Genomic DNA, 26429 nt, shown 5'->3' with positions numbered 1-26429 from the left:
GCCGAGGGCAGGGGCGCCGTCCCTCCGCCCCGCCCCGGCCGCCACCACCCCGACGACGAGGCCTGCACTCCGGCCGCAAACGGCCGCCCACAGCCGCGAGTCCTCGGATAGGGTCTTGACGTTGCTGGGCTGGGTGCCCGCTGCTCGGATCGTCCTCTCATTGGAGGTGGGTGGGGTGGGGTGGACCTGGAGGCTGTCGGGAAGCAGGCTTTGATCAGGGCCGCAGACAGCAGCTCACTGCAGAGACAGTGCTCGAGGGCGCAGGCCCTCGGCCCTGCAGACACCGGCCACCTCGATCGGCGCAAAACAAACAAGCCTGAAAGTGGTGTGGGATGAAGTAGGAAAGTGTCTGTTTGGAGGAAACCAGTGGCGTTGGGTTGTCAACTGTGAGGCCTGTGCAGTTACCTGTCCATCTTTAGCTTTCCACCACTGTGAATAAATAACCTGCGAGTGCGCGTTCTAAGAGCATGATTGATATGGCAGATAGGAGACTCCCGAGGGGCCCTGCGCCCACCTGGCCTTCCCCGGGCCCCTGGGTGGATGGATGTGAAGAATAGCTGCCAATACTCCTTCAGCTGGGGGAGGTGGGGTGGGGGAGAGGCCAGAAAGGCTTTCACTAAGGCGTGCGGCAACTTTAGGAGTCAGTCCTGAATGAAATGAGTTTGCTTCCGGAACGACTTGGTGCTGCCCATCTGCTGAATAAATTAACTGTGGTTGGCTCATTGTCTGTTTGTTGCTGTGGGCTACTGTTACACGATGTGGCTACTTTGTTTAAAGTTTAATTTTCTCCATTTCAGAATGGAATCTGTTTAATGTGACCTCAAATCTGCAGTTCACAAATATAATAAACTTACGTAAATGATGACTAAAATATTCTACCTTTTAGAAGAAGAAAATAAGATAGCTTTGAGTGACTATCCTAAAAGATTAATGAGTGTTTTTCTCTCCTGATGTTTTTTGACTAAGAATTATTGCCCATATTTTGACATGCATTTTTAACACATCAAAACAGTTTCTAGTATAATTATTCAATTTTGCATGCACAGTAATGCTGTATGGAATATCTCACAATATTGTATGCTTTATTCACTCAGCATTATCATTATTAATCTTTTAATTAATCAAGTATTTAAAACTTTCTCCATGACTAGTTTTATAGCCAATATCGACTTTCAGGAATGTTACTTTGCTGCCAATATTAGGATTCAAATCAAAACATGAGTTTCTAGAATTGGGAAAATTAATGCACTCAAACTGTGACATGTTAGATATTATATAAACACAGTTTAAGTTCCCTCAAATATAGGTAAAATATTTCCCCTCATTTAATACTTTATTATAAAAGCATTGAATTCATCCAGGCTTTCTGTTCTGTATGGAAGGACTCCCTTCTATGGGGAGATTGGGGTATATGATTTTGAATAGATTTCCATAGTCTCAATATTTGTCTGATGGAAAAATCCAAGGTCAATCTGGATCTCTAGAGTGATTTCTCTGTCATTTTTTTTCCTTTCAAAGAGACAAAAGAAACAATTGGTACAAACTACCTTGAAAATAAAATGTGTTATGTAATTATATGGCCTTCTATGAAAAGTGAATACAAGGGATGGGACTGGCTGGAGACTGGACTGCAGTTGCCTGTCCAGCTTCCCTTTAGCAGAACAACAGTTCAGTTCTCCAGGCTCGCTCTGTCACTCACAGAGAATCTTGCTGGCTGTTTAAGAAGTGATTGTGTCTGCTGTGGGGCCAGGGAAAGGGCTTAAGTGAAGCTGTTTGCTTAGTGCTAGATGGTGCAAGACGTTTGTTTACAATTTTAAAAATGTATGTATGTATGTATGTATGCATGCATGCATGTATGCATGTATGTATTTAGGTGCTTATACTGGGGCTTGAACTCAGGGCCCTGTGCTGTTGCTTAGCTTTTTTGCTCAAGGCTGACACTCTACTACTTGAGCCATACCTCTACCTTTGGGTTTTTAGTAGATAATTGTAGGTAAGAATCTTCAAGACTTTTTTGACCCAGGCTGGCTTTGAACTCTGATGTCAGTTTCCTGAGTAGCAAGGAATACAAATGTGAGTTATGGCATCCAGGTTTGTTTACAGTTTTATTTGATGCTTGTCTCAATTATATAAGGGTACACATCATTATTATTCTTCATATTTTCTCTTTCTTGTATACCTTATGCATACATATGGCCTTTTACTAAGAGGAGTAGACCTTGAATTGCTAACTTTCAACTAGGTGAAAATTCACTTTTTAATTTTAATTTAATTAATTAGTTAATTTATTGTCAGTCATGGGGCTTGAACTTTGGGCCTGGGTGCTGTCCCTCAGCTCTTCAGCTCAAGGCTAGCGCTCTACAACTTGAGCCATAGTACCACTTCCGGCTTTTTTTTGCTTATGTGGTGCTAAGGAATCGAACCCAGGGCCTCATGCATGCAAGGCAAGTGCTCTACCACTGAGCCACCTTCCCAGCCCCCACCTTTTTTATTTTTGTAATTTTTAAAATTGTTATACAGGTTATAGAGGGGTGAATTACGTAAGTCAGGTCAAGAGTACATTTCTTTTTGGACAATGTCACTGAAAATTTCACTTCTTAGTAAAAACAAATTTAAAAAGTGACACTTTACCTTCAATTCTGTTAAGTTTCAAGTGCACTTTAGATCCACTGCAGTGCTATGTGACAGCAGGTCTCTTGTCTGGGCTTCCTCCTGACAACGGTGCCACAGCAAATGATACCAGCTGTGTCCTCTCAATGAGTGGAAATATTGGGTTGTCTATTTTTCTCCCTTTAGAGATGGCAAATCCTGAGGTAGTGATAAGTAGCTGCAGCTCTCACGAAGAGGAAAATCGCTGCACTTTCAACCAGCACACTTCTCCAACCGAGCAACTTCTATTAGAAGACCAGATGAGGCGAAAACTCAAATTTTTTTTCATGAATCCATGTGAGAAGTTCTGGGCTCGAGGTAGAAAACCATGGAAACTTGCTATCCAAATCCTAAAAATTGCCATGGTGACCATCCAGGTAAGCATCTCAGATAAGAGTTTTATAAAAGCCTTGTTAAGTTACAAAAAAATAGTGGGTAATTCCTCCTTCTCTTCTCCCTTTTCTTCCTCCTCCTCCTCCTTCTTTCTTTTTCTTTCTCTTCTTCTCATTAATTGCATATGTAATAGAGAGCAATAAATAAAGAAAAGCAAAATTTAACCATTTTTTCTTTATTACAGTATTTAAGTGAGAATATTTAGTATGAAGAAACTACAGAAATGGGAGTGGAGTTAGTGGAGATTTTTTTCTTTTTTGCTTTTTTTTGTTTTCTCACTTTTCATGAAGTTCCCATTTTAGTCACCCAATTAATTAGTTTTCAGGAGTAGAAAAAATTAATATTTGGATTCTAATCAAGGGGGTATAATGGAAGGTATCATTTCTAGAAGCTAGCAATCTCCTAACATAGGGATTTTCTTCTCCTCCCTGGTTAGTTCCTTGTGCATTTCTCTCTTTAGAAACTTAACATGTTTCTGCTATAGGCAAGCTCTTGGCTTGATCATGATCAAGCCCTTGATCATGAGAACTGGGCAGTGGGGGATACAGAGTTAACACAGAGAACTGATATTAGCTAGTGAGACACAAGATGGTATTGTAGCTTAAAGAGAAATTTTGAGTCTAACTTCCTTAGCTTCTTCCAAAACATTTTTTTGTGAAACCATATTTTGTGGCACTTGTACGTTCTACATTTTATTTTAATTTAGGCAGTAATGCAGTTTGAATTAAGGGCCTTCTGTTTGCTAGGCAAGTGCTGTACAGCTTGACCCATACATCCATCATCAGTTATGATGTATTTTTTTATGATACTCTTCTGGGTAGAGTAATTATTTCTCATTAGGAGCAAGAGAGCAACAAGAAAAAAGATTTTAGGCGTGATAATAGTTGTGATTGGGTTTATTTTTGTTCACTCTTCATAGTAAAAACATGTATTGGCGAGATTTATAAAGCTAAAACCAAAACAAAACACTGACATTACTGCTTTTTTCTTTTTTAAAGACAAGGCCTTGCTACATAGCTTGGGCTGACCTGAAAGCTGTAGCAATCCTGCTTCAGCTTCACAAGGATTTCGAGTAAGATTACAAGCCTGGCTTGTAATTACAATATGCCTGGCTTGACATTACTAATTTTAATTGAGAAAAAATTCATGTGATTGGTAGGAGCTAATGAAATTTCTACACTTATAGAAGGTTAGTGGGTTTCTTGCTGAAGTTTTGAATACTAAAGGTTGCTTTAAAGGGAAAAGGCCATTCTGGTCCATTATTTCATTTAATTCTGTCAAGACTGCCCAATCACTTCCCTTGGGTAAATAATGGCTCCTCTCATCTAACAGAGGAGGAAAATGGTGTTTATAGTTTTCAGAAAGTCACCTGGCTAGAAGATCTAAGGGGCAGATACACTCCTTTCAATATCACAAACAGGATGTCAGTATCTCACTATAGTTATTTGCCACTTGGAATTGAAACTCTTAGCTTTCAGTGATAATGTGTCACATTCGGAAAAAAAGCCTATCAGGTTGCTTTATATGGAATGAAAGTCTGCATTGACTAAATATGAATGTTTCTTGCTTAGAATAATAATTAGTACCAGAAGAGGGGAGGGTGATGAGGGAGAATGACTGTGTAAATCAAATCAAGGCCCACTGTATCCATATATAAACATGTCTAAAAGAAATTCTCTAGTATAACTAATCAAGGCTAATAAAAATGTAAAAACAAAACAGAAATTAATAAGGATGGCTTGAATATTTGCTGTGTGTCAGACTAAATATTTTACAGATGTCATCATGTTCAATTCTTAAATTGGGGATGGGTAGTGGTATCTATTTCACAGACAAGAACACTGGAAATAACCTGCCATGTTAGGAAATTGGAAGGGCAGGGCTGAGATTTACACTCAGATTTATATTAAGACCTATTCATAATTCTTAATCCTTTCTAGAGTTCTTCTAACCTCCTATGGTTACAAAGGTGGCCAATAAGAAAATTAATTGATGGTTTAAACCTATCGGTTATTAGCACATAGAAAGTGTTTAGGTAAGTTATTAAAAAGAACTTGAAGGGGTCTTATAATATTTCCTTAATCCATAACTGAGCAATCACATATGACATAACGGTAACTTTATCACTGAGCAAATGAGGTGACAGATTATCTTTTTCCTGAGGAAAGGAGTGTTTCTCTTTCTGTTTGTTGTTGTTGTTTTAACCTTGACTGGCCTAGAAGTCATAATAGCCCTATCTCTTCTTGATAAGTATTAGGATTATAGGTATGCAACCCACATTGTTGAATCTTTCTATAAATTAGGAGATGTCTACAACACTAATAATGGTAAGTAAGAAGATGTTTACAATAATGCACACCCTAGTAAAAGTGCTGCTTCTACTACCTGGTGAGTCTCTGAATATGGTCATGCTCTCAGGTAGTCCTTGAGGGCCAGAGCAGATTGTCTTCTCATATCCTCAGTACCTAATTCACGGTTGGCATGTGGGAGGGACTCATGTAATTGAATAACTTGGCAAGGATATCTTTGGGAAATCTTTGGAGGTTTGTTGTTATCAGCTTCAATAGACATAACATCCCTAGAATATCAACTAATTCTATTAGGACTTCAGTGAGGATACTTAGCTTAAAGAGACTCTTCAGAAATGAGACATATAGAGGGTGAAATGGTGTGGGTTCAGGTCATACATTACAAGAGGCAAGTGTGAGAAAGATTACTTTATATTTTTCCTGACCAGACCCTGAATTACTTTTCATAACATAACAGGATGGATAGAGATTTAATCTATTGGGCCTGGGTTACAATTTTGGCTATATACTTGCTAGGTGTGCCTTGGAAAAAATTACTTAATTTTTGTGGGTCTTTGTGCACTCATTCATAAATTTGTAATTGCTAACTGTACTATGGATTTGAGAGAACTATGAAGGAAATTCTGGAAGAGTATCTAGCATATAGGTGATGTGTTTCTTTCTATTTCGATGTAGGGCATCCCCACCTCAGCTTGGATTTACCTAAGCCAGAATATGCATTCTAAAGGTGTGATGGGGTAGATAGTGGTTTGGTGGGGGGTGGGGTGAAAAGAAGATGAAAGAGACAATTGGAGTGCAGCAGCTTTCGATCTGACCGAAAGAGCCAGTGTTACCATTGCAATGCTATGAAGTGATCTTATTTTAAATGATTGAGTTTCACACAAAAGTCTGGGGTCAACCCTACATGACTATTAAGGACATATTGAATTCTTACACTTTAATTTGGGGATTCATCACAAGGATAACTTCTAATTGGGTCTTATTGTCCCTGACATAGTAATGAGGCCCAGGAAGTAGATTATTCAGCAGCTTCAAGCCTTCTTGTCCTACACAATTCATTGCAGATTCTTCTGTTTACCATTCAAGCCCCTGCACCATTTCCCTCCTCTTTTGCTGTTTAGATTTTTCACCCTCTTGTCATTCCTTTTTTTCCCTTGTAAGCTGGTCCTTTTTGGACTCAGTAACCAGATGGTGGTAGCTTTCAAGGAAGAAAACACAATAGCCTTCAAGCACCTCTTCCTGAAAGGATACATGGACCGAATGGATGACACGTATGCAGTGTACACACAAAGGGACGTATATGATCAGATCATCTTTGCAGTAAACCAGGTAAATCAAATGTGTGCATTATTTTAGTGCTAGAGATAGAAGTCAGTGCCTTAGCAAGTGCTGTAGCCCTGAGCTACACCCCATCTTGAGTATGAATACTTGGGAGAAAGAATGGACCTAGGAAATAATAGCAATGGATCTTAATCTAGAAACTGATACTTGAGTATTGAACAGTGAATAATTATACTTTTCTATTTTATATTTCTATTTTACATTGTGTGTGTGTGTGTGTGTGTGTGTTGGTACTGGGACTCAAACTCAGAGTGTGGATGCTGTCCCTGAACTTTTTCTCTCAAGGTTGTACTCTATTACTTGAGCCACAGCTCCACTTTCAGCTTTTTTGGTAGTTAAATAGAGATAAGAGTTTCACAGACATTTTAAACTGGCTTTAAACTTCAGTCCTCAAATCTCAGCCTTCTTCCTAAATAGCTAGGATTACAGATGTGAGCCACTGGCACCAACACAATTGATTTTTTAAAAAATATTGCTAACACACTTTTACAAAACGAGGAATTGAAAAGAAGCCTTTCTTTAGTACTGATAGAGATGAAAACTTTCAATGCTTCAGTGAAAACAATTGGAGCTAGGAGTTGGCATGGCAACCACAAATATTTTAAATTAGGAACATGACCCTGTGTAGAAGTAATCATTACATCTTCAGAGCTTATACTTTCAGAGCTCATAACAAATAATGAGAATAATAACACAGTTGAGTTTGTATAGCAATCAAGTCCTAAAAGTTCACTTCAAAGTAAGTGAGGCTTTATGTCATACATGACAATGACTTCATTGTGGTGTTGACTGATAAGCAAGAAATAAGCCAATTTTTTTCATGCCATGCGACTTATTTTTATTTTGAGGTTTTAGTCATTATTTTTGGTGCAAGTAATACTTTTCTCAAGGTCACAAATTTCCCACTTTGTAGGTTTTATTGAAATTGCTCTTGAAGCCAGTATTTCTATCTTAGCTTAGTTTACAGATATATCTAATATTTTCTGCAATTCTTATTTCACATATAATAATAATTTCCTCTTTCAGGGAAAATCTATGCAAATTGATATGGTAAACTGTTAAGATCTTTATGGTGCCAGGGATTTCAGTTGGCAACGAAGTGAAATAATAATAGAAATAACAAATTGCTAAACAGGAAAGTGGAGGTGTGGCTTAAGAGGCAGAGCACCAGCCTTGAACAATAACAGCAACAACAAAATAACAAGCAAGAGCACAAGGTCCTGAGTTCAAGGCCTAGTACCAACACATACATATAGAAAAATATTCTCTAATTTGTTTAACAGAATTAAGCCCTACAATCTATAGACAGGAAAATATCTTGTTGTAGAAGATATTTAGTTTTGAGTGTTTTGAGTTCCTGTAAAGCTATTCTGAACAGAATTGATCGTTTCTTGGAGGGTGGGGTGGGGGTGGGGAATGGGCAAGGCAAGAGGTACAAAGTCCTCTAAATTCTCAGTCTTCAAAATACTTTCTTTTTGACTTCCAGGTCATTCTACCAATCAGATCTCCATTTTCTGTACATGTAGAAATTTATGAAGATTCCTTGTATTAGTCTTGTGTGTTCCTGTCGCAATAATAAAATAACTGAGCTAGAGAATTTATAAGCAACAGGAATTTATTTCTTACAGTTCTGTATACTGGGAAGGCTAGGATTAAGAGCTGAAGGCTTAGTGTCATGTATCTTGCTCCTCTTTCTTATATGGTAAAAGGGATGCAGAAGGATTAAAAGGTCTAACTGAGGGCTGGGAAGGTGGCTCAGTGGTAGAGCACTTGCCTTGCATGCATGAGGCCTTGGGTTCGATTCCCCAGCACCAAATAAGCAAAAAGGAAAAAAAGCCGGAAGTGGCACTGTGGCTCAAGTGGTAGAGCGCTAGCCTTGAGCTGAAGAGCTGAGGGACAGTGCCCAGGCCCAGAGTTCAGGCCCACGACCGGACCAAAAAAAAAAAAAAAAGTCTAACTGACTTCTAACCTTTTGTGTATATATGTGTGCCACACCTCAGTCTTGAACCCAGGGCCTAGGAACTATCCCTGGGCGTTCTACCACTTGAGCTACAGCTCCACTTCTTGCTTTTGGATGATTAATTGGAGATAAAGAGTCTCACCAACTTTCCTTCTGAGGCTGGCTTTGAATGGTGATCCTCAGATCTCAGCCTCCTGAGTAGCTAGGATTTATAGGTGTGGGCCACCAGTGCCTGCCTTTCTGGCCCATTTACAATGTTGTTAATCCCATTTAGGAGAGCTGCACCCTCATTACTTAATTACTCAACTAGAAGTTTTCCCTCAGTATTATCATATTGTAGTTTTAAGTTCCAGCATATGAATTTTGGAAGGGCATAATAAACCAGCACTAATACATAAATATATCACTCTAAGAGCTTGGGTAGAGGAATCTTTACTGTCTCCCAAGCACCATTCACCATGGTTAGATGAACATTAAAAATATCCTATTCAGATGCTTCATGAACAAACAGAATTTTGTTGTTAATGAGATCCATTATTCTACATTCACTTAGAGAACGAGGGGGTGGAGGTGGGGAACGGAGAATCTGTTTTCTATAATACAATGTCTTGGTATTTGAGTTGACAGTCATTTGGGGGAACCGATAAGAGCCTGCCATCTCAGTCATTAGAAGTATTTCTATGATGAATTGGTGAATTAATTATGCTGAAGAGGTAATCCCACAATGTCATCTAACTGGATAATCACCAGAGCTCATTTGGATGCAAACTGTGATTGTAACAGCATCTCTGTTGGCTTATTTATGCTTCTATATCTGAGTGTCAAAGACTTAGCTTTTTTTAAGTAACTTTTTTTATTGTGAAAATACCGTACAGAGGGGTTAGTTAGTATAATTTGTGGAGGGGAAGGGAAAAAACAAATTGTTTAGATAGGGATACAGGTGGACCCATTGCAACAATGAGATGTACAAGACGTTATGTTGAAAGACTTAGCTTTTTATATTTTATATTTCATTTCAGCTTTCAGCTTCTTTCCTTCTTTTTTTTTTTTCCAGTCTTGGGCTTGACCTCAGGGCTTGGGCACTGTTTCTGAGCTTCTTTTGCTCAAGGGTGGCACTCTACCACTTGAGCTACAGAGCCACTTGTGGCTTTTTCTGTGTATGTGGTACTGAGGACTCAAACCCAGGGCTTCATGCATGCTAGGCAAGCACTCTACCAGAGGCACAATCCCAGTACTCAGCTTATTTCTATTTCACTTCTAGGTCATCTTTACTGACTCCTTTTCTTTCCATAAATTTGGGCAATTTTCTAAGATTTGTCTTGGAATCACCCCATTCAAAGCAGCTTTACATTTTCTTCCTATCTGCTTCCAGATGGCTTTGTGTTTCTGGTTAGTTGCTTAGATTTAAAGGCCTCAGGATCTCCCAGGAGTTATTTACTTTTACAGCTTAAATACCTTGTGTAAGTGGTTGGCTTCCCTTCTTACCCATCTACCTGCCCTGCTACTTCTTGTCAGTTTTCTGGGGAATTGGCCTAAGATTATAGATCTTACTATGGACTCCTCATTGTATAGACACAGAGATAGATCCATATACTGTATCTATCCATACATTACATCTCCATCAGTATCCAGCAGCACACTAGTTGACATCTTTATTCTAAAAAAGACACAAGAAATGTTTGTGAATTAGTAAATGAGTTTGAAAAACTCATTTTACCAGCAAATTATAAGGGCCATAAGTAAGAAATCTATAATCAAATAACAACTAGTTTTAATTTTATGTAGCCACACCACCTAGCTAAAGGACGTTAATTTGGGTTTTATATTAGCACCCCAAGGATGACCACCTGGGACCCTGAATCAAGTAAAAAAAACTTATTTCAAGGCAGAGTTGCACAGGTTGGAAAGAACAGGTGCCAAATTAAAACCCCAACCCCACAGAAGTCTTAGCTACAGAAGTGCCCTGTGCAATTTGCCCAGGAGTTCCCTAAGGAACTCACCTTCCAATCATAATCTCTCCTCATATAGCTGTCCTGTAATCCTCTGGCTTGGTCTTTGGGGGTAGTCCTTTAGCTTGACACAGCCCTGCCACATGCCCTAGACCATTCAGTTCACACTTTTGCAAAAGAGCTTTCTAAAACTGCCTAGAAGCTTACTATGTTAATTGCTACCTGTAGCACTAGGCCTCAGATCTTTTACATCTGCAAAAATTTATTTATTTATTTATTTATTTATTTATTTATTTATTTATTTATTTTATTGGTCATGGGGCTTGAACTCTGGCCCTGGGTGCTGTCCCTCAGTGCTTCAGCTCAAGGCTAGTGCTCTACCACTTGAGGTACAGCGCCACTTCTGGTTTTCTGCCTGGGCTGGTTTTGAACCAAGATCCTCAGATCTCAGCCTCCTGAGTAGCTAGGATTACAGCGTGAGTGTCACCAGTGCCCGGCTTATCTGCAACCCTTAAAAGGTTCACAACAAAAGATTCTCCAGTTAGGAGGTTCTGTGTTTCAAGTAGCTCTTGCAGGGATTGCCCCACAGAGCTATGGGCCCTATCACAGCTATGATTCTTCCACACATCCCCTGAATGCCTTTCTACATTTGCTTTCTACTACACATTGTATATCTCAGGTGTACTGGTCTACTTGCTGGAACGCAAAAGCTATCTCCAGCTATACATGTAGAGTAACTATGTAGGGCAACTGAAAAGCATTGGCAACTATGTTCCTTACATGCACTGAACCTAGTGTTAGGAATAACTCAGCTGCCCTTCCCAATCTTAACGCTCACAGAATAGCTTCTTGTTGTAATCCTGACAGTCTACCAACTCAATGTACATAGATTAACTGCAGGAATGAAGAGTGACTATTACAATATAATAACCTTTCACCTCAAGATTAATTTAACAAGTATTTGCTCACCTACCATGTACCCAAAGTGCTGCCATTAGAGCCATAAAACTCAATCAAGTCTCTTTTCTGTGGAGCTGGTGTGCTGATCGGGGAGATGAATTTTGATAGATTGAACCAAAATTGTTTGACATAGGGTAGCAATGGATGCTATGAGATAAAATAAAGCAGCACAAGGCAGTGGCAGTACATTCAACTTCAAGCTAGGGAAGAAAATTTTAGGCTGAAGGAGAAGCCACAACATAGGTCTTAGAACTCAAAAGCATGTGGCATGCATAAAGAAATGAAGTATAGTGAATGCTATCCTAGTAAAGCAATGAGGACAGGACTGTCAGGGCTTTCCTAGGCTGGAATGGAACTTTGAGTCTTATCTTGAGGGACCTAGGAGCCAGGTAGCCAGAGAAGGTTTTTGGTATGGGAGAGACTAATATAGAATGGCAAAAGCTAACAGGTATTTGTTCAAATATTTATTTAGCATCTATGATTATCAGATACTGGTGGGGCGCAGGGTTACTGCAATGAACAATCAGAAAAAGGTGAAGGAGGTCATACTCTAACAGGGAGAGATGAGCCATGATTCAATATGTAAGAGTGTCATCTGTCAGTTGGTTATCAGTACTATGGAAATGGAAAAAAGTAAGCAGAGGAAACAACTGGAGATGGTCAGAAGAGGCAGGTAATGAGTACAGTCACAAGTGGTTTGTCCCATATTTTTTTCCCTCTGCTCATCTGATACATCCCCAAAGCAGTCTTAAGTGGGTTCACATTCTGGGTATTACAGTTCTAAGGGTTTCACCTACATGAATCCACTCACTCCTGCATTCTAGATGGAGACTAAACTGGGGTGAAAGGCAGCATTAGAAGCAGGAAGAACAGGTAAGGGACTGGTCTTGTCCAGGGAGAAATGATAAGGCTTGAACCAGAGCAATAGCAGTGAAAGTGAGGAGATGCATGAGCCTTGTAGTGAGGTCACTAGCTGATTCCTGCAGGGAATTAGAAAGCAATTCATGACCCTTCCTTCCTTCCCTCCCTCCTTCCCTCCCTCCCTCCCTTCTTCCTTCCTTCTTTCCTTCCTTCCTTCCCTCTTTCCCTCTTTTCCTCCCTCCCTCCTTCCCTTCTTCCTTCCTTCCCTCCTTCTCTCTTTTCCTCCCTCCCTCCCTCCCTTCTTCCTTCCTTCCTTCTTTCCTTCCTTTTTTCCTTTCTTCCTTCTTCCCTTCCCTCCTGCTAGTTCTAGGGTTAAACTATATTTATGCCAAAATAAAGATGAATACTTTCCAGGAAAAATTTACGGTTAGCCTAGAAAAAAGTATTCCACTTTTCATGTTACTGTAGTAAAGCAGAACCATATGACTTTGCAGGAAATAATTCAAAGGTGAATAATTTGTGTATTCACATTAAATGTAAAAATCAGTTCCAGGACATAACAAGAACTTCAAAGATGATAGGGATTAGGGAAAGGAACCAGAGGTTCAGTCAGAAACCTTGTTTGTCTGGAACCCAGAACTCCAGAGTGTTCTTTGTCCTGTGCTATCCTGGTGCCCAGCAGCAAGTCACTTTCTTGGCACATCAATGTGGTGTCCACCTGGGTTGGGGAGGAGGGAACCTGCCAGTTCCAGAGAAAGGGATGTCAATGTGTCTCTTCCGCCTTGGCTGACATTCCACTTCTGGTTTCTCTTTTTGGTTGAAGTACTTGCAGCTCCGAAATGTCTCAGTTGGAAATCACGATTATGAGAACAAGGGTACCAGGCAGTCGGCTATGGGAATCTGCCAGCACTTCTATAAGCAAGGGACCATCTGTCCTGGAAATGATACCTTTGACATTGATCCAGAAATTGAAACAGGTGATGCCTTTCCAGAACTGTAGTTTTTGACTCCTTGATTTATGCTTAAAACCTTTATTTTCCCCTCTGAAAACACTGGGCTGCATGTGCTATTATAGCATAGGAAGAATTACACAGAGATGATTAGGTGTCCTAAGCCCTTCACTGTAATTCATGAATACTCAAAACAAAACAAAAATAAATAGACGAATCAAGGTTTGTTATCCCCATTTCAGAGAAATCCGAAGTAGGGGTCAGGATGAAGCTGATAAGAGGCAGGACTGAAAGCTGGCCCATCATCTCTCATGCTGAATATGCTGGTGAACTAGATGGATGCTATAGTAGCAGAACATCAGGTTTAGCAATTCTCGATATATTGATTGGAGAGGAACAATAAAGAATAATGGTACAAGTAGTGGAAAGTTTCTAAAATGCCATTTTCCTGTCTTAAAAGTGCTTGTTGAGGGAAAAAATGTCAACACAGTAAGATTTTAAAATATGGATCCTTTAACTTAGATAATCTTAGACAATGTATTACAAACCCTTCTTTTCTTATAAACCCTTTAATCTAAGCTTAAAGAGAAAAGAGGGAAAGTTGCCTTCTAGAGGACCCCACCGAGGCAGAGTTCAAGTTTTTCTCTAGCTTTCAATCAATCTAGAAATATAGCCTTATGTGTCTTTAAAACATCAAATGTTTTTGATGTCTAGCTTGTAAAATCTTAATTCAGATAAGTAATGCTCCAATAACTGATCATAAATATATTATTCTTTCAAAATGTCATATTATTTATTTTAGATATCAGGCCATGAATTTCTGTTTGTTTCTTTCTTTATCAGAATGTTTCTATGTGGAGCCTGATGAACCTTTTCATATTGGAACCCTGGAAGAAAATAAACTCAACTTAACATTGGACTTCCACAGGTGAGGAAAGTGTGTCAGTTGGGCTTGTGTGTATATTCCTTAAACTAAAGCCATCTCTGCCTTCCAGACTCCTGACAGTGGAGCTCCAGTTTAAACTGAAGGCCATTAATCTTCAGACAGTCCGTCATCAGGAGCTCCCTGACTGTTACGACTTTACTCTGACTGTAAGTGTGGGCTGTGTTGAAACTGTTTCCAGTCCAGAGAAAAATTGTTCTACTTATATACTTCATCTATTTGTACTAAAGCACCATAAAATAATTGTTTCTACGTGAATGTGCATAGGTGGGCTATTGATATGACTTCTACTTTGTTAGAAATTGCTTACTACTTCTTTTTCATCTGTACCTCACTGTAAGATCTCTAAGGGTGCAGGCTTGCCTTTTCATTGCCTCTCCAGTACAGTGCTCCGAACACAGTAGATGTGCAAACATAAGAGGAACAGGTCTTACTATTATTGGCGAGGATCCTGGTACTGAGTTTTCTCATTATGGAGGTTTACAGCCTTTGGATTATTGCTCTCAGTGACTTCCTCATGTTGCCTCTGAAGCATGGTTGGCCTCTTCCCTGTCAGCCCACCTGCCACTTCGCTGTTGTTCTTGGTTGCAGATGAAGCCACTAAGTACTCTAGATAGCACAAGATGCTCTCAGGTGGATTAGCATCTCATGAGATTAACATCAGTAACTCACTTCTGTTTTTATTACAGATGGAAGAGCATTGACATTTTGTTTTGCTCAAGGCTAGCACTCTACCACTTGAGCCACAGCTCCACTTCTGGCTTTTTGGTAGTTAGTTGGAGATGAGTCGTATGGACTTTCCTGTTGGGGCTGGCTTTGAACCGTGATCCTCAGATTATAGCATGAGCCACTGGCACCTGGCACCAAGCCCCTTTGTAATGTATGTGATACTAAAGTGACTAAGATATCTAAATTCAGAAAGAAAATAAACTCTCCTGAAATGTGTCCAGATAGAAATCATGCGCCTTTGTGTCAGTAAACTCTTAAGGAGCACTGAAAATCTATTTGTAACTGAGGCTTGACTATAATTGCAGGGCAAAGCATAGGTGCACCAGCTCTTGCCAAAACAAGAGAGCATCTGGAGATACTCAGAATGGGAAGGAGGGCAAACACTCTTGTTATATAAGGTATCCACAGTGGCATGATGACTTAAGGACATAGGGTTTTAGGAAGTCTCTATAGAAGAGCGAATTCAACTTTTCAACTCACAGAGAGATGAAGGGAGCTTCTAGAGATGAATAGAGTTAGCAAACAGATCATAGATGAGAATCTCCATGTTTAGTCCCTTTGGAAGAATTGCTTCCTAATTAGTGCACAGAGGTGTGTTGGGCTCATAAACTATGCATATGTCTTTTATCCTTTGTCTTTCTTTCCAGATAACATTTGACAACAAGGCTCATAGTGGAAGAATTAAAATAAGCTTAGATAATGACATTTCCATCAGAGAATGTAAAGACTGGCATGTATCTGGATCAAGTGAGTGAACAGCTTTACTCATTTTTTAGGAGGGTCATTGAATAATGTAAAAAAAAGCCTATTAAATTACTGCATCTGGAATGTCAAGTAAGGGATTATATCATTCCCAAGTCCTTACTTGTCTGCAGGTAGAGAAACTATTGTAGATCCCTGACTTTTCAGGCAATACATAAGTTCAAAGCATTAAGATGACTCCACTTCTGACAAAGCTCATACTTATAGTTCTACTCCAAACCTACACTTACCCTAGCCAAAACTTACCAGGTGCATATTATGTATTTCTACCTTCATCTTCCTGATACTCAAGAGAGGTAAAACTGTTATTGTTACAGAAAAGAAACCAAGGCTCAGGAGTGAAGCCTGGGGTCTGTGGTCCTACACCTAGGGAGAATCAGGGAGGACTTGACTTAGGAGACTCCCACATCTACTCATTGTGTCCCATCTGGGTTTCAGGATAGACTCCGTGAGGAACTGGTCTAGTCTTAGAAATGCAAATGAGAAGCTGAGCATCAGTGGCCCACACCTGTAGTCCTAGTTTCTCAGGAGGCTGAGGTCAGGAGGATCGTGGTTTTAAGCAAAAATTTTTTGAGCAAAACAATTTGCAAGACTTTTTAACAGAAAATTCAGGCTTCATACCTGTCCAGTATGATGATTCACTTTGCTTATATCACTTCTGTGCAGAAGTATTTTGTTCATGTACTTGTTCATTGTTGTTTTACTTGCTACCGTAGAGTAGAACTTCCATAAGACCAGGAACCTATCTTGTACACTGTACCTCACCATCTAGAAAAAAATCTAGGTTTTATACCTAGATCAGTATATGTTGGTGTGCTTTGCAAAAATGCAAAATGTATTTAAGAACCACACCCCACAAACTGATAAACTAAAGATCTTTGAATGTTGGCTATAGTGATATTGAAATAATTTTAATTTTCTTTAAATAGTAATAATAGAAATATGGTTCTATTATTATTTTCTTCATAGGTAATGGGGATTGAACTCAGAGTCTTGTGTTTTCTGGACAAATACTCCATTACTTGTGCTGTCTCTCAGTCCCTTTGCTTTTTTAGCTTATTTTTCAGATAGGGTTTCACTCTTTTGCCCTGCTGTCCTCAAACAGGATCCTTCCATTGCTGCCTTCCACATAACTGGTATTGCGGTCATGAACCACAATTCCCCTCCTGAAAAGATGTTTATTGAGGCTCCTTTTCAGTATTTTCTTTCTGGAAAAAATGCTTGGATTATCGAAATTGCTCTAAAAAGAAGTAGATGTCACTGTATTAATATCTCACCATTTACACACTACAAAATCTTCTTTGTTTCCAGTTCAGAAGAACACTCACTACATGATGATCTTTGATGCCTTTGTCATTCTGACTTGCTTGTCTTCGCTGCTTCTCTGTGTTAGATCTGTGATTAGAGGACTTCAGCTTCAGCAGGTAAAGGCTACTGCTTCCCAGGAATACCACACAGACATTTTGACTGACAGAAAAACCTCACTGTGCCTCTTTTCTTTTCCATAAAGGAATTTGTCAATTTTTTCCTCCTCCACTACAAAAAGAAAGTTTCTGTTTCTGAACAAATGGAATTTGTCAATGGATGGTACATTATGATTATTATTAGTGATATACTGACAATCATTGGGTCAGTTCTGAAAATGGAAATCCAAGCTAAGGTAAAAAAATTTTCCCTAACCATACCATGATTAGTTTCAAATTTATTAATGCATTTTTTCTAAATGAGAGAATTTTCAGAGTAAAGGATATCTTTTAAAACTTTTATTGAGTAAACTTGAAGTCAATCACCCTTATTTTCATCACTTTAGGAAGTCTCTCAGAAAGAATCTTTGAAAGCATAGAATCATTTGGGTGCCCAGTAAAAATATCCTACCTTAGATTAATAAATTTGAACTTTTCAGTGAAGCCCATGCATACTTATGCACAAATAGCAAGGTAATTGAGATAAAAAGATTAAAAAAACTTATAAGAAGTTTAAAAATGTTCAACTAAAAAGAGTAAGCTGGGTTGGGGGAAGTGAGGCCAAGGTGCTACTATGTACTTCTTGTATTTGTTTCCTTTGCTCATTCAAAACAAGAGGACTCCACCTTCATTCTTTCCCCAAGATTGTGTTCCAAGTTTATTGTTTTTCTGGTCCTTTCTTTCTTCCTTCCTTCCTTCCTTCCCTCCTTCCTTCCTTTCTTTCTCTCTCTCTTTCTTCTTTCTTTCTTCCTTCCTTTCTTTCTTTCTTTCTTCCTTCCTTTCTTTCTTTCTTTCTTTTTTCTTTCCTGCTGATTCTGGGGCTTGAACTCAGAGCCTCAGCACTGACCCTGAGCTTCTTTGCTCAAGGCTAGCACTTCACTACTTGAGCCACATTTTCACTTTTAGCTTTTCCCTCTTCCTTCCTTCCTTTCTTTCCTTCTTTCTTCTTTCCTTCCTTCCTTCCTTCCTTCTTTCCTTCTTTCTTTCTTTCTTTCTTTCTTTCTTTCTTTCTTTCTTTCTTTCTTTCTTCTTTCCTTCCTTCCTTCCTTCCCTCCCTTTCTCCCTCCCTCCCTCCCTTCCTCCCTCCTTCCATCCTTTCTTCCCTCCTTCCCTTCTTCTTTCCTCCCTTCCTTCCTTCCTTCCTTCCTTCCTGCCTTCCTGCCTTCCTTTCTTCCTTTCTTTCTTTCTTTTGGTGATTAACTTGAGATAAAAAGTCTCACAGACTTTCTTGCCCTGTCTGGCTTTGAACCAGGATTCTCAGATCTCAGTCTCCTGAGCAGCTAGGATTATGTGCATGAGCCACTGGTACCCAGACCAAGTTTACCTTTTTAAAATTAAAATAAACCTAGCCTAGAAATAGCCTCTTTCTCTAAGTCAAAAACCAAAGTAAAAAGAGAACATTATTTAATCTTAATTTTTTATTTTCCTAGCTTGTGGGCCTAATTAATTACATGCATCACCTAAGGAGCTGGTTATAAACCCTGGGCAGAGACCTTAAATGCAGTGATTCAGATAAAAGGCACTTACTTCTTTTATGTAATGCAATATTCAGGGTAGGCCATTCACTCAGTTCCATGCAGTCGTGCAGGGACCCAGTCTCCTTTGAACTTGTTCCTTTGCTGGCCCTTAGGGCTCACATTGCTGCATGATTGGCCTTGTGTTGTCTCACAAGGCAATTATAGCCCATGGGAAATGAAACCACCATGTGGTGGAAAATGCTCCAGGTCTTGTGGCACTGGTTGAAGCATGGTGGAAAACCTGTTCACATCCCACTGGTGATAATGTAGTGACACTTTCTATGAGTAGGGGTGGGGAGCAAAGCTTAGGATGGGCCTAGGAAGGAGAGTGGATTTATGTCAACATTAAGCAGCTGCCACCATATGTGACTGTAGTCTATGTCATTTAATGTTAGGAATAAAAACAAAAAGAAAAGCAGGACTAAGGGTAGATTGGCAGCAAACCTTTATTTATTTTTACAGCCTTTTAAAAATTATTGCAATTAGGTGATTTCATAAATTTCACATATTTCATTGTATTGTGGAATAGTGATACTTAGTTAAAGTCAAAGACATGTTTTAACCTTCACAAGGCAAATTGTCATTATCATGGTCTATGAAGTTTATGAATTCTGTGAGCTTTGACCATACAACTATTTCTTCCACATTGGGTGATATGTATACTTCTTTCCTTTTTGCTTAGTATCAGATGTTCCCTCTTTCCTTCTCGTTCCCTCCCTCCCATCACTGCCCTTGAGTTGCTTACTTCATTTTCATCAGTGTCCAGTGCAGCTGATAGTCCCCTCTGTCTTATATTTTCCCATTTCCCTCTGATTCTGTCCTTCTCCTAGCTTCCCTCAGGTGTGTGCATACGTACAGCATATATGTGGTCAAGGACATGGAGTTACTTAGCAATGAGATGACAAAATGAGTGGAAGTCCTTTATTTCCCGAGTCCTGTTTACTTTGTCATATCTCCTTGCATTTTGGCTTTAGCATCCATATATTAGGGAGGCCATGTGCCATTTGTTTTACAGACATTTTTACAAATATCCCTTAGTGATATCCAACGATCCTTGATTTGTCTAGAAAATCTACTTCTCCCGTTTCAGATGGCAAATCCTTCTCTTCTGAAACCTATAATGCCCCTTTTCATCCTCACTTGCAACTGATGGCCCTCTTTTCTACTTCACACATACAAAAGAAAAAAATAACAGAACTTCCATAAATCCCTGTCTAACTTGTGTAAGTGGCCTGCAAGCCTCAAGACCTTTATATTTGGTTATCCTTGATACTCTGAATAATTTAGCTTACTCTATGAGACCAACCTCTTCATTTGCCTACCAGGAGCAAGGTTAGGACATAGCTATCTCAAAGTCATAGTGCCACCTACTTTTCTTCTCTTTTGAATTATTGATTGATCTCTCTCTCTCTCTCTCTCTCATGTAATTCTCCAATTAGCTTGTTTTTTTTCTCCTTTCAAAAAGGTAAAATCAGAGTGCCATTTCTCTCTCTGTCTACTGCCCCATTTCTCAGCTCTGTTTTATATAATCAAAAGGTCTCAAAAAGTGGCTTTGTTCAAGATACTACTTCTCCTATACATTCTCCTATCTGTCTGATCAGATTGCCATGTCTTTCCAGGGTGCTAAGTGCAGTAGTCAATTATCTCCACCTTGACCCATCAGCCTGGGCACTGTCTCTGAGCTTCTTTTGTTCAAGGCCACTTGAGCCACAGGTCCACTGTTGGCTTTTTTGGTAATCTATTGGAGATAAGAGTCTCGCAGACTTTCTTGCCCAGGCTGGCTTTGAATTGCCACCAGCACCTGGCAAGGCTCACCATTTCTGCTAGGCTCCCTCCTTGCTCTGAAACCTTTGCATTTGCTGGTCCCTGTGCCTGTAAGCTTCTATCTTACTACTTCACTTGCTCCCTCATTGCTTTCAAATCACTGCTCCATGCCACATTTTCATTGTGATCACTTCTGATCACTCTATTCCAGACAACAAACTCATAGCTGTTCCCTATCTCCACCCTGCCCTTTCTCCTCAGTATTTACCATTAGTAAATGTACAGAAGATTCTATTCATATATTCATTACTATTGTTTCTGTGCCCTGCCTCCGACTAGGATGCAACTTGATTAGGGAAACAATTTTTCTCTTTATCCTTAGCTCTATTCCTTCCCTTATAATAATACCCAACTCAATAAGTATTTCTTGCCAAAATGACTTTCTGCCATTTAATTTATTTTCTCCCCATTCCATTGTAGAGTCTCACAAGTTATGATATCTGTAGCATATTTCTTGGGACCTCTACCATGCTGGTGTGGCTTGGCGTCATCCGGTACCTTGGTTTCTTTGAGAAGTACAATGTAAGGCATTCTATGGAGCTCTGTGCTACTGATATTTCTCCAGAGGTTATTGCACTTTTTGGGGGTGCTAGTAACTTCTCTTGCTTTCACAGCTCCTAATTCTGACCCTTCAGGCAGCTCTGCCCAATGTCATCCGGTTCTGCTGCTGTGCTGCCATGATTTATTTAGGCTACTGCTTCTGTGGATGGATTGTACTGGGGCCTTACCATGACAAGGTATGAAGAAGCAACTTGTTTTTCCTGTTGTTATAAAACTCTTAGACAAGGTCCAAAGGTTTGTAAAAGGAGCCTTTTATTTTGGGGTTCAGCCTTAAGCTGTTGAAGGTAGAACAGTTATTTGTAAACTAGTGTGACTGTCTTGAGAGAATCATTGGGTCACTCTCCCCAATCCTGTTTGGAATATGTCACTTAATGAACTTCCTTCTGCCACGAGGCATCAAGGCTTATTCAATTTTATTCATCAATATATATTTTAATATTACTAGGTAAGCTTTCCTCAAATATGACTTTATTAAAAATAGTATACAAAGAAATTTGTAGAAATATTTGAATTGTTTTTATCTTGAATATTTGTGTCAGTGCTTAAACTCAGGACCTATATTTTCGGTTGTCTGACTTTTTTACTCATAGCTGGCATTCTTCTAGCCTGGTTTTTGTTTTATTTTGTTTTTGCTTGTTTGTTTGCTGTTTATTTTGGAGACAGGACCCTAGCGACTTTTCTTCCCTGGTTGGCTTTTTTTTTTTGGTTGGTTGGTTGTGAGGCCTGAACTCTGGGCCTGGGCGCTGTCCCTCAGCTCTTCAGCTCAAGGCTAACATTCTACCACTTGAGCCACAGCACCATTTCTGATTTTTTTCAGCTCATGTGGTGCTGAGGAATCGAACCCAGGGCCTCATGCATGGAAAGCAAGCACTCTACCACTGAGCCACCTTTCCAGCCCCCCCTGGTTAGCTTTTGAGTGGCTAGGATTACAAGCATGAGTCACTGGTACCCTGCTTTATTATTCACAATCTTTTCTTTTTTGGGTCTGGTTATGGGGCCTGAACTCTAGGCCTGGGCACTGTCCTTCAGCTCTTCAGCTCAAGGCAAGTGCTCTACCACTGAGCCATCTTCCCAGCCCCTATTATTCACAATCTTAAATAGAATAGTCTTCTTAATGAATTGCAGGAGCAGGCCTGGTTAGATTCTGGAAATATCTGCAGAGCATTTCAAGACATTCTCTCTAAGAGGATAAAGTAAAAGGGAGACATCTCAGAAAAGCCCTAAAGGTGCAGACCTACCCCTTCTGACTTCCATTTGGGTTGCTACAGTTAACAGGAGAAACAAGAACAAGAAAGAGCTACTTATCATAGGGGAAACCAGTAGACAGATGGATAGTATACTTAAACAAAGGCTGTGACTATCTCAATTTGCTTGAAAAGGATAACTTGGGCTATTGGGGTCCTGTTATTTTAAATACTATATCACGACCAAAGCTTCCAATGGGAAGGAACATGCAAGAAAGTGAAGTTTTCTCTTTTCCTTTTCCAGTTCCGTTCTCTGAACAGAGTCTCTGAGTGTCTCTTCTCTCTAATCAATGGAGATGATATGTTTGCAACATTTGCAAAAATGCAGCAGAAGAGTTACTTGGTCTGGCTGTTTAGTAGAATTTACCTCTACTCGTTCATCAGCCTCTTCATATACATGATATTAAGCCTTTTCATTGCACTGATCACTGACACTTATGAAACCATTAAGGTAGGTTTACCAAAACCCACAAGAAGCAGCATTCTTCTAAAACTTATATAATAACAACAAAATTTAATGTCTAAGATGGGGAAAAGCAGATAAAGAGCTCAACTTTAGATACTAAGAAAAAGAAATGAAGGAGAAATAAAATTTCTAGAATGTCAAAAGTTTTTTCTCTAAGTAATTTTGATTTTTTCAAGTAAGATTTCTAAACTTTTATTAGAATAGAAGAGTCACTCACTATTGGGTAAATAGCATTATAGAAAGCCATTTTTTTCCACAGCGGGAACTTTAAGAATCCAAATTTCATAACACAAAAAGAACTCTTTCATTGGGAGCATGCTGTAACTGAACCAGGTCTTGCAGGGCATATTCTAAGAACTCCTCAGCCTCCAGAATAGCAAAGCAATCTGTGTCGAGTGCTAGCTGCTCATGCTTTGTATACTAGAGAGACCTGAGTTGAACAACTATCTCCATTCATACTTAAAAATCCCTTTGAGTCTCTTGAAATATGAAAATGTAGACTAAATATCGACATAGATTTAAATTTCTAACAACTTTATAGTGTTGGGTATACCATTGGCCTGGACATGTCTACATGGGAATATTTTCTTTAGCTAGTGAGGGGACTAATGAGATGTGATGCCATGCGATTAGCTCTTGCGATGGAGAGGTTGTGGGTTTGCAGTTGATCATTATGAATATCTTGCTCATAAGGCTTGGGCTGTGACTTCATTCTCACCAAATCAGATTTGAATGATTGAGCATCCTCTTCATTTTCTTCAACACATGTTCAGCAAGGGAGTGATTTGGTCCCCAAGGCTGGGGAAAGAATATACATGTAACTGTTTTGAATCCTCCATAGGCTGTGCTCTTTTTACCACCTTCAAACCTACAAGTGGAGAATCCTGGGTCACCCTAGGATGACATCAATATCTCTTTTTACTTGCTGCTGGTTCCTGGGGCTTGAACTCAGGATTTATGAGCTTTTACACTCAAGGCTAGGGCTCTCCACTTGAGCCATCGCTCCATTTCTAGCTTTTTTACTGGTTGTTTGAAGATAAGAATCTCTCAGACTTTCCTATCCAGGATGGCTTGAAGCACAATCCTCAGATCTCAGCCTCCTGAGTAGCTAGGATTACAGAAATGAGCCATTGGTGCCCAGCCAAGGTCTCTTTTAAACGTAACTTTTGAGGATGTAAGCCTGAGCCTCCTGTATTAAATGTTAATCTCTTTTCATGGGTTCAAAGCACTTGCCATGTGGGCAAGCCAAATTATGTCTGAGTCTTTCTGACTCAGTAGAGAGTTCAGACCTCAAACTGGTACATATACAAGGCCTCCAACAAACCTGTCTACCTGAAGCAGTGGTTCTATGAGAGCTTGCAGGTTGGAAAGTTGCTTTATGACAGTCAACTATTTGTTTAGACACTTGGACCAGCTAGGAGCACCTAAGATTGTACAGAGAACATCCAGGGAAGACAAACAATGCCCACTCTTCACCCTCAACATAATCCATCAATCTGGATCATTTGGACTTCTATGGCCTGAACCAGGTTCATCCAAGAAGTTTGCTTTACACTGGCCTGGAGGTCATGGGGCTATTGGGCAGAGTGGTAATAAGGTGTCAGACTCAGGGTACAGCTACTTAATCCTCACCAGAAAGAGGCTTCATGCCCACTGTAGCGTGCCCACTGTGGGTTAAGGTGGACCAGGAAAGGAGAGGCAGGAAGGTGACCGCAAAGTCCCAGGTCTACTTCACCTCAGTCCAGCTTACGAATGTCTCCAGAGGCTACATCTCCTAACATCCTTGAGAGAGCTAAACGGTCCCTCTAGGAAGATCTCCCCTGCCAAATGATCTGTGTTGTATTTAGATAAAAATCTCTTTTCAATGTGTGTATTAATGAGAGCCTTTTCATTCTTTTGCATAGCACTATCAACAAAACGGCTTCCCAGAGACTGAACTTCGAAAGTTTATTTCAGAGTGCAAAGATCTGCCCAATTCTGGAAAATACAGATTAGAAGATGACTCTCCAGTATCTCTATTCTGCTGTTGTAAAAAGTAGATGTCAGATGTATCTATGCCCTAGAGAAAAAGGTAATGGGTTGCTAAGTTGGGAAATCACATGGATATTTTGAGATCAAGCATAGGATGACTTAATACCACTATTTTGAGGTACTGAATAGCTATAATTCACCAAGAACTGTTTATATATTTAATGTCTATACTTCTTCTATTGGGTTTGCTTACTTTTAAAAATTATTTTTAATGAAGGAAGCTATTGGATTACTGTTGTTTCTTGCAGCCATTTAAACATTTCCTTTTTTTGAGGTATTGAGTCTTTAGCTTTTGTACTAGATAAGTGCTTTACCTCTTGAGCTACAGCTCTATTTTTTTGTTTGTTTATTTTGTTTTGCTTTTAGTCTTTTAGTGCTTTTCAGTTTGGGCGTTCCCACACCCCCAGCTGGTCCCTGAGCCCAATCTTCCTACCTTTGTGACTCTGAGTAGCTGTGATTATAAGTGTGTACCAACATACTAGCTTATCGTAGCTTTTGAATATGTTCTCTGTCCCTCTTTACTCAACTGTGTGGATAAAATAACTGTGGATAAAATAATCTCTTGTCTTCAGGGATTTTGGACAACTTAGTGTCTATTTCTGAGAGATTGGTTACAGCTACTGTATATCTATCCACTAATTACCACATTTAAAAATCTTCTCTTAAAGGACAGAGTGAGAAAGAAACAACTATCACAGGCTAATGGTATAATAGTTGGCTCTGAAGAACATTTTTATTTGATTTTGCTTTTAGTTTTAGAAAGAACAAAATATTTTAAAGTATACATGCATTTGTACATATACTTTCAACCTAGATATAAGATTGAAAGTGTGTGAATATGTAAATAAAATTAAGATGAATATATATTCAACAAATATATATTCAATTAAATAATGACTATTTTCTTAGTAGTCAGTGGTCTTGTGACAACTTCTGATACCTTTCCTGAATATATTCATTCTCCCAGAAAGTGATTTGGAATCAGGAGTTGTGGTTTTATAGAGTCAGGTTCTATAACTCATGCAAAAATTATTTTGGACAATAATTATGCTCCAGATTTAAAAACAACCAAGAGATGTGTGCCTTAAGATGTTCTCTACCACTTGGGGACCAGTGATTGATAATTGCTAGGATTGATTTTATTAATTTTGTGTTTGTTTATTTAAATAGAAATGAATTTAGTGATATATAGCTGTGTAATAAAGGTTTTCTCAAAGTAATCTTTTTTGTTTTTTTGAGGGGGACATCAATTTTTAAATGTCTCATTTTATTTTAAAGGCTTAATAAAGACAGTCTGAAGACACTGAAATCATATTATTTAATCATAAATCATGACTCCAGGGGTTGCAATGTTGTGAGGCTTTACAGGATTATTTAGTAATACATGTAGCTTTTTTTTTTTTTTTTTTTGGTCTGGTGGTGGGGCCTGAACTCTGGGCCTGGGTGCTGTCCCTCAGCTCTTCAGCTCAAAGCTAGTGCTCTACCACTTGAGCCACAGCGCCACTTCCGGCTTTTTT

The 26429-nt window shown here is 39.3% G+C and overlaps 1 protein-coding gene across 2 annotated transcripts; it reads left to right on the top strand.

Moving 5' to 3' along the window:
- Positions 1-106: 106 nt before the first annotated feature.
- Mcoln3 (mucolipin 3) lies at positions 107-26132 on the top strand. 2 transcript variants are annotated; one of them, XM_013018365.1, is made up of 13 exons: positions 108-166; positions 2797-3026; positions 6513-6680; positions 13246-13399; positions 14216-14300; positions 14368-14464; positions 15692-15791; positions 17118-17230; positions 17317-17466; positions 21031-21132; positions 21225-21347; positions 22660-22866; positions 24786-26132. In XM_013018365.1, exons 2-13 carry the CDS (start codon positions 2799-2801, stop codon positions 24918-24920), a joined length of 1662 nt encoding a protein of 553 aa, XP_012873819.1. In that variant the 5' UTR covers positions 108-166; positions 2797-2798; the 3' UTR covers positions 24921-26132. The 2 variants fall into 2 exon arrangements, with proteins under 2 accessions (XP_012873821.1, XP_012873819.1); XM_013018367.1 differs by lacking the exon at positions 6513-6680 and having other exon boundaries at positions 107-166.
- The last annotated feature ends 297 nt before the right edge of the window (positions 26133-26429 follow it).

This window comes from Dipodomys ordii, unplaced genomic scaffold (genome assembly GCF_000151885.1).
Source record: "Dipodomys ordii isolate 6190 unplaced genomic scaffold, Dord_2.0 Scaffold39, whole genome shotgun sequence".
NCBI classification, from domain to species: Eukaryota; Metazoa; Chordata; class Mammalia; order Rodentia; family Heteromyidae; genus Dipodomys; species Dipodomys ordii.
The sequence above is the reverse complement of the archived record's forward strand: the minus strand, read 5'-3'. Positions and strand labels throughout refer to the sequence as shown.

Coding starts and splice junctions, on each gene's coding strand:
- Mcoln3 (XM_013018365.1), top strand. CDS start 2,799: ATGGCAAATCCTGAGGTAGTGATAAGTAGCTGCAGCTCTCACGAAGAG. Junction 3,027..6,512: donor TTGCCATGGTGACCATCCAG/GTAAGCATCTCA, acceptor TTCCCTTGTAAG/CTGGTCCTTTTTGGACTCAG. Junction 6,681..13,245: donor TCATCTTTGCAGTAAACCAG/GTAAATCAAATG, acceptor TTTTGGTTGAAG/TACTTGCAGCTCCGAAATGT.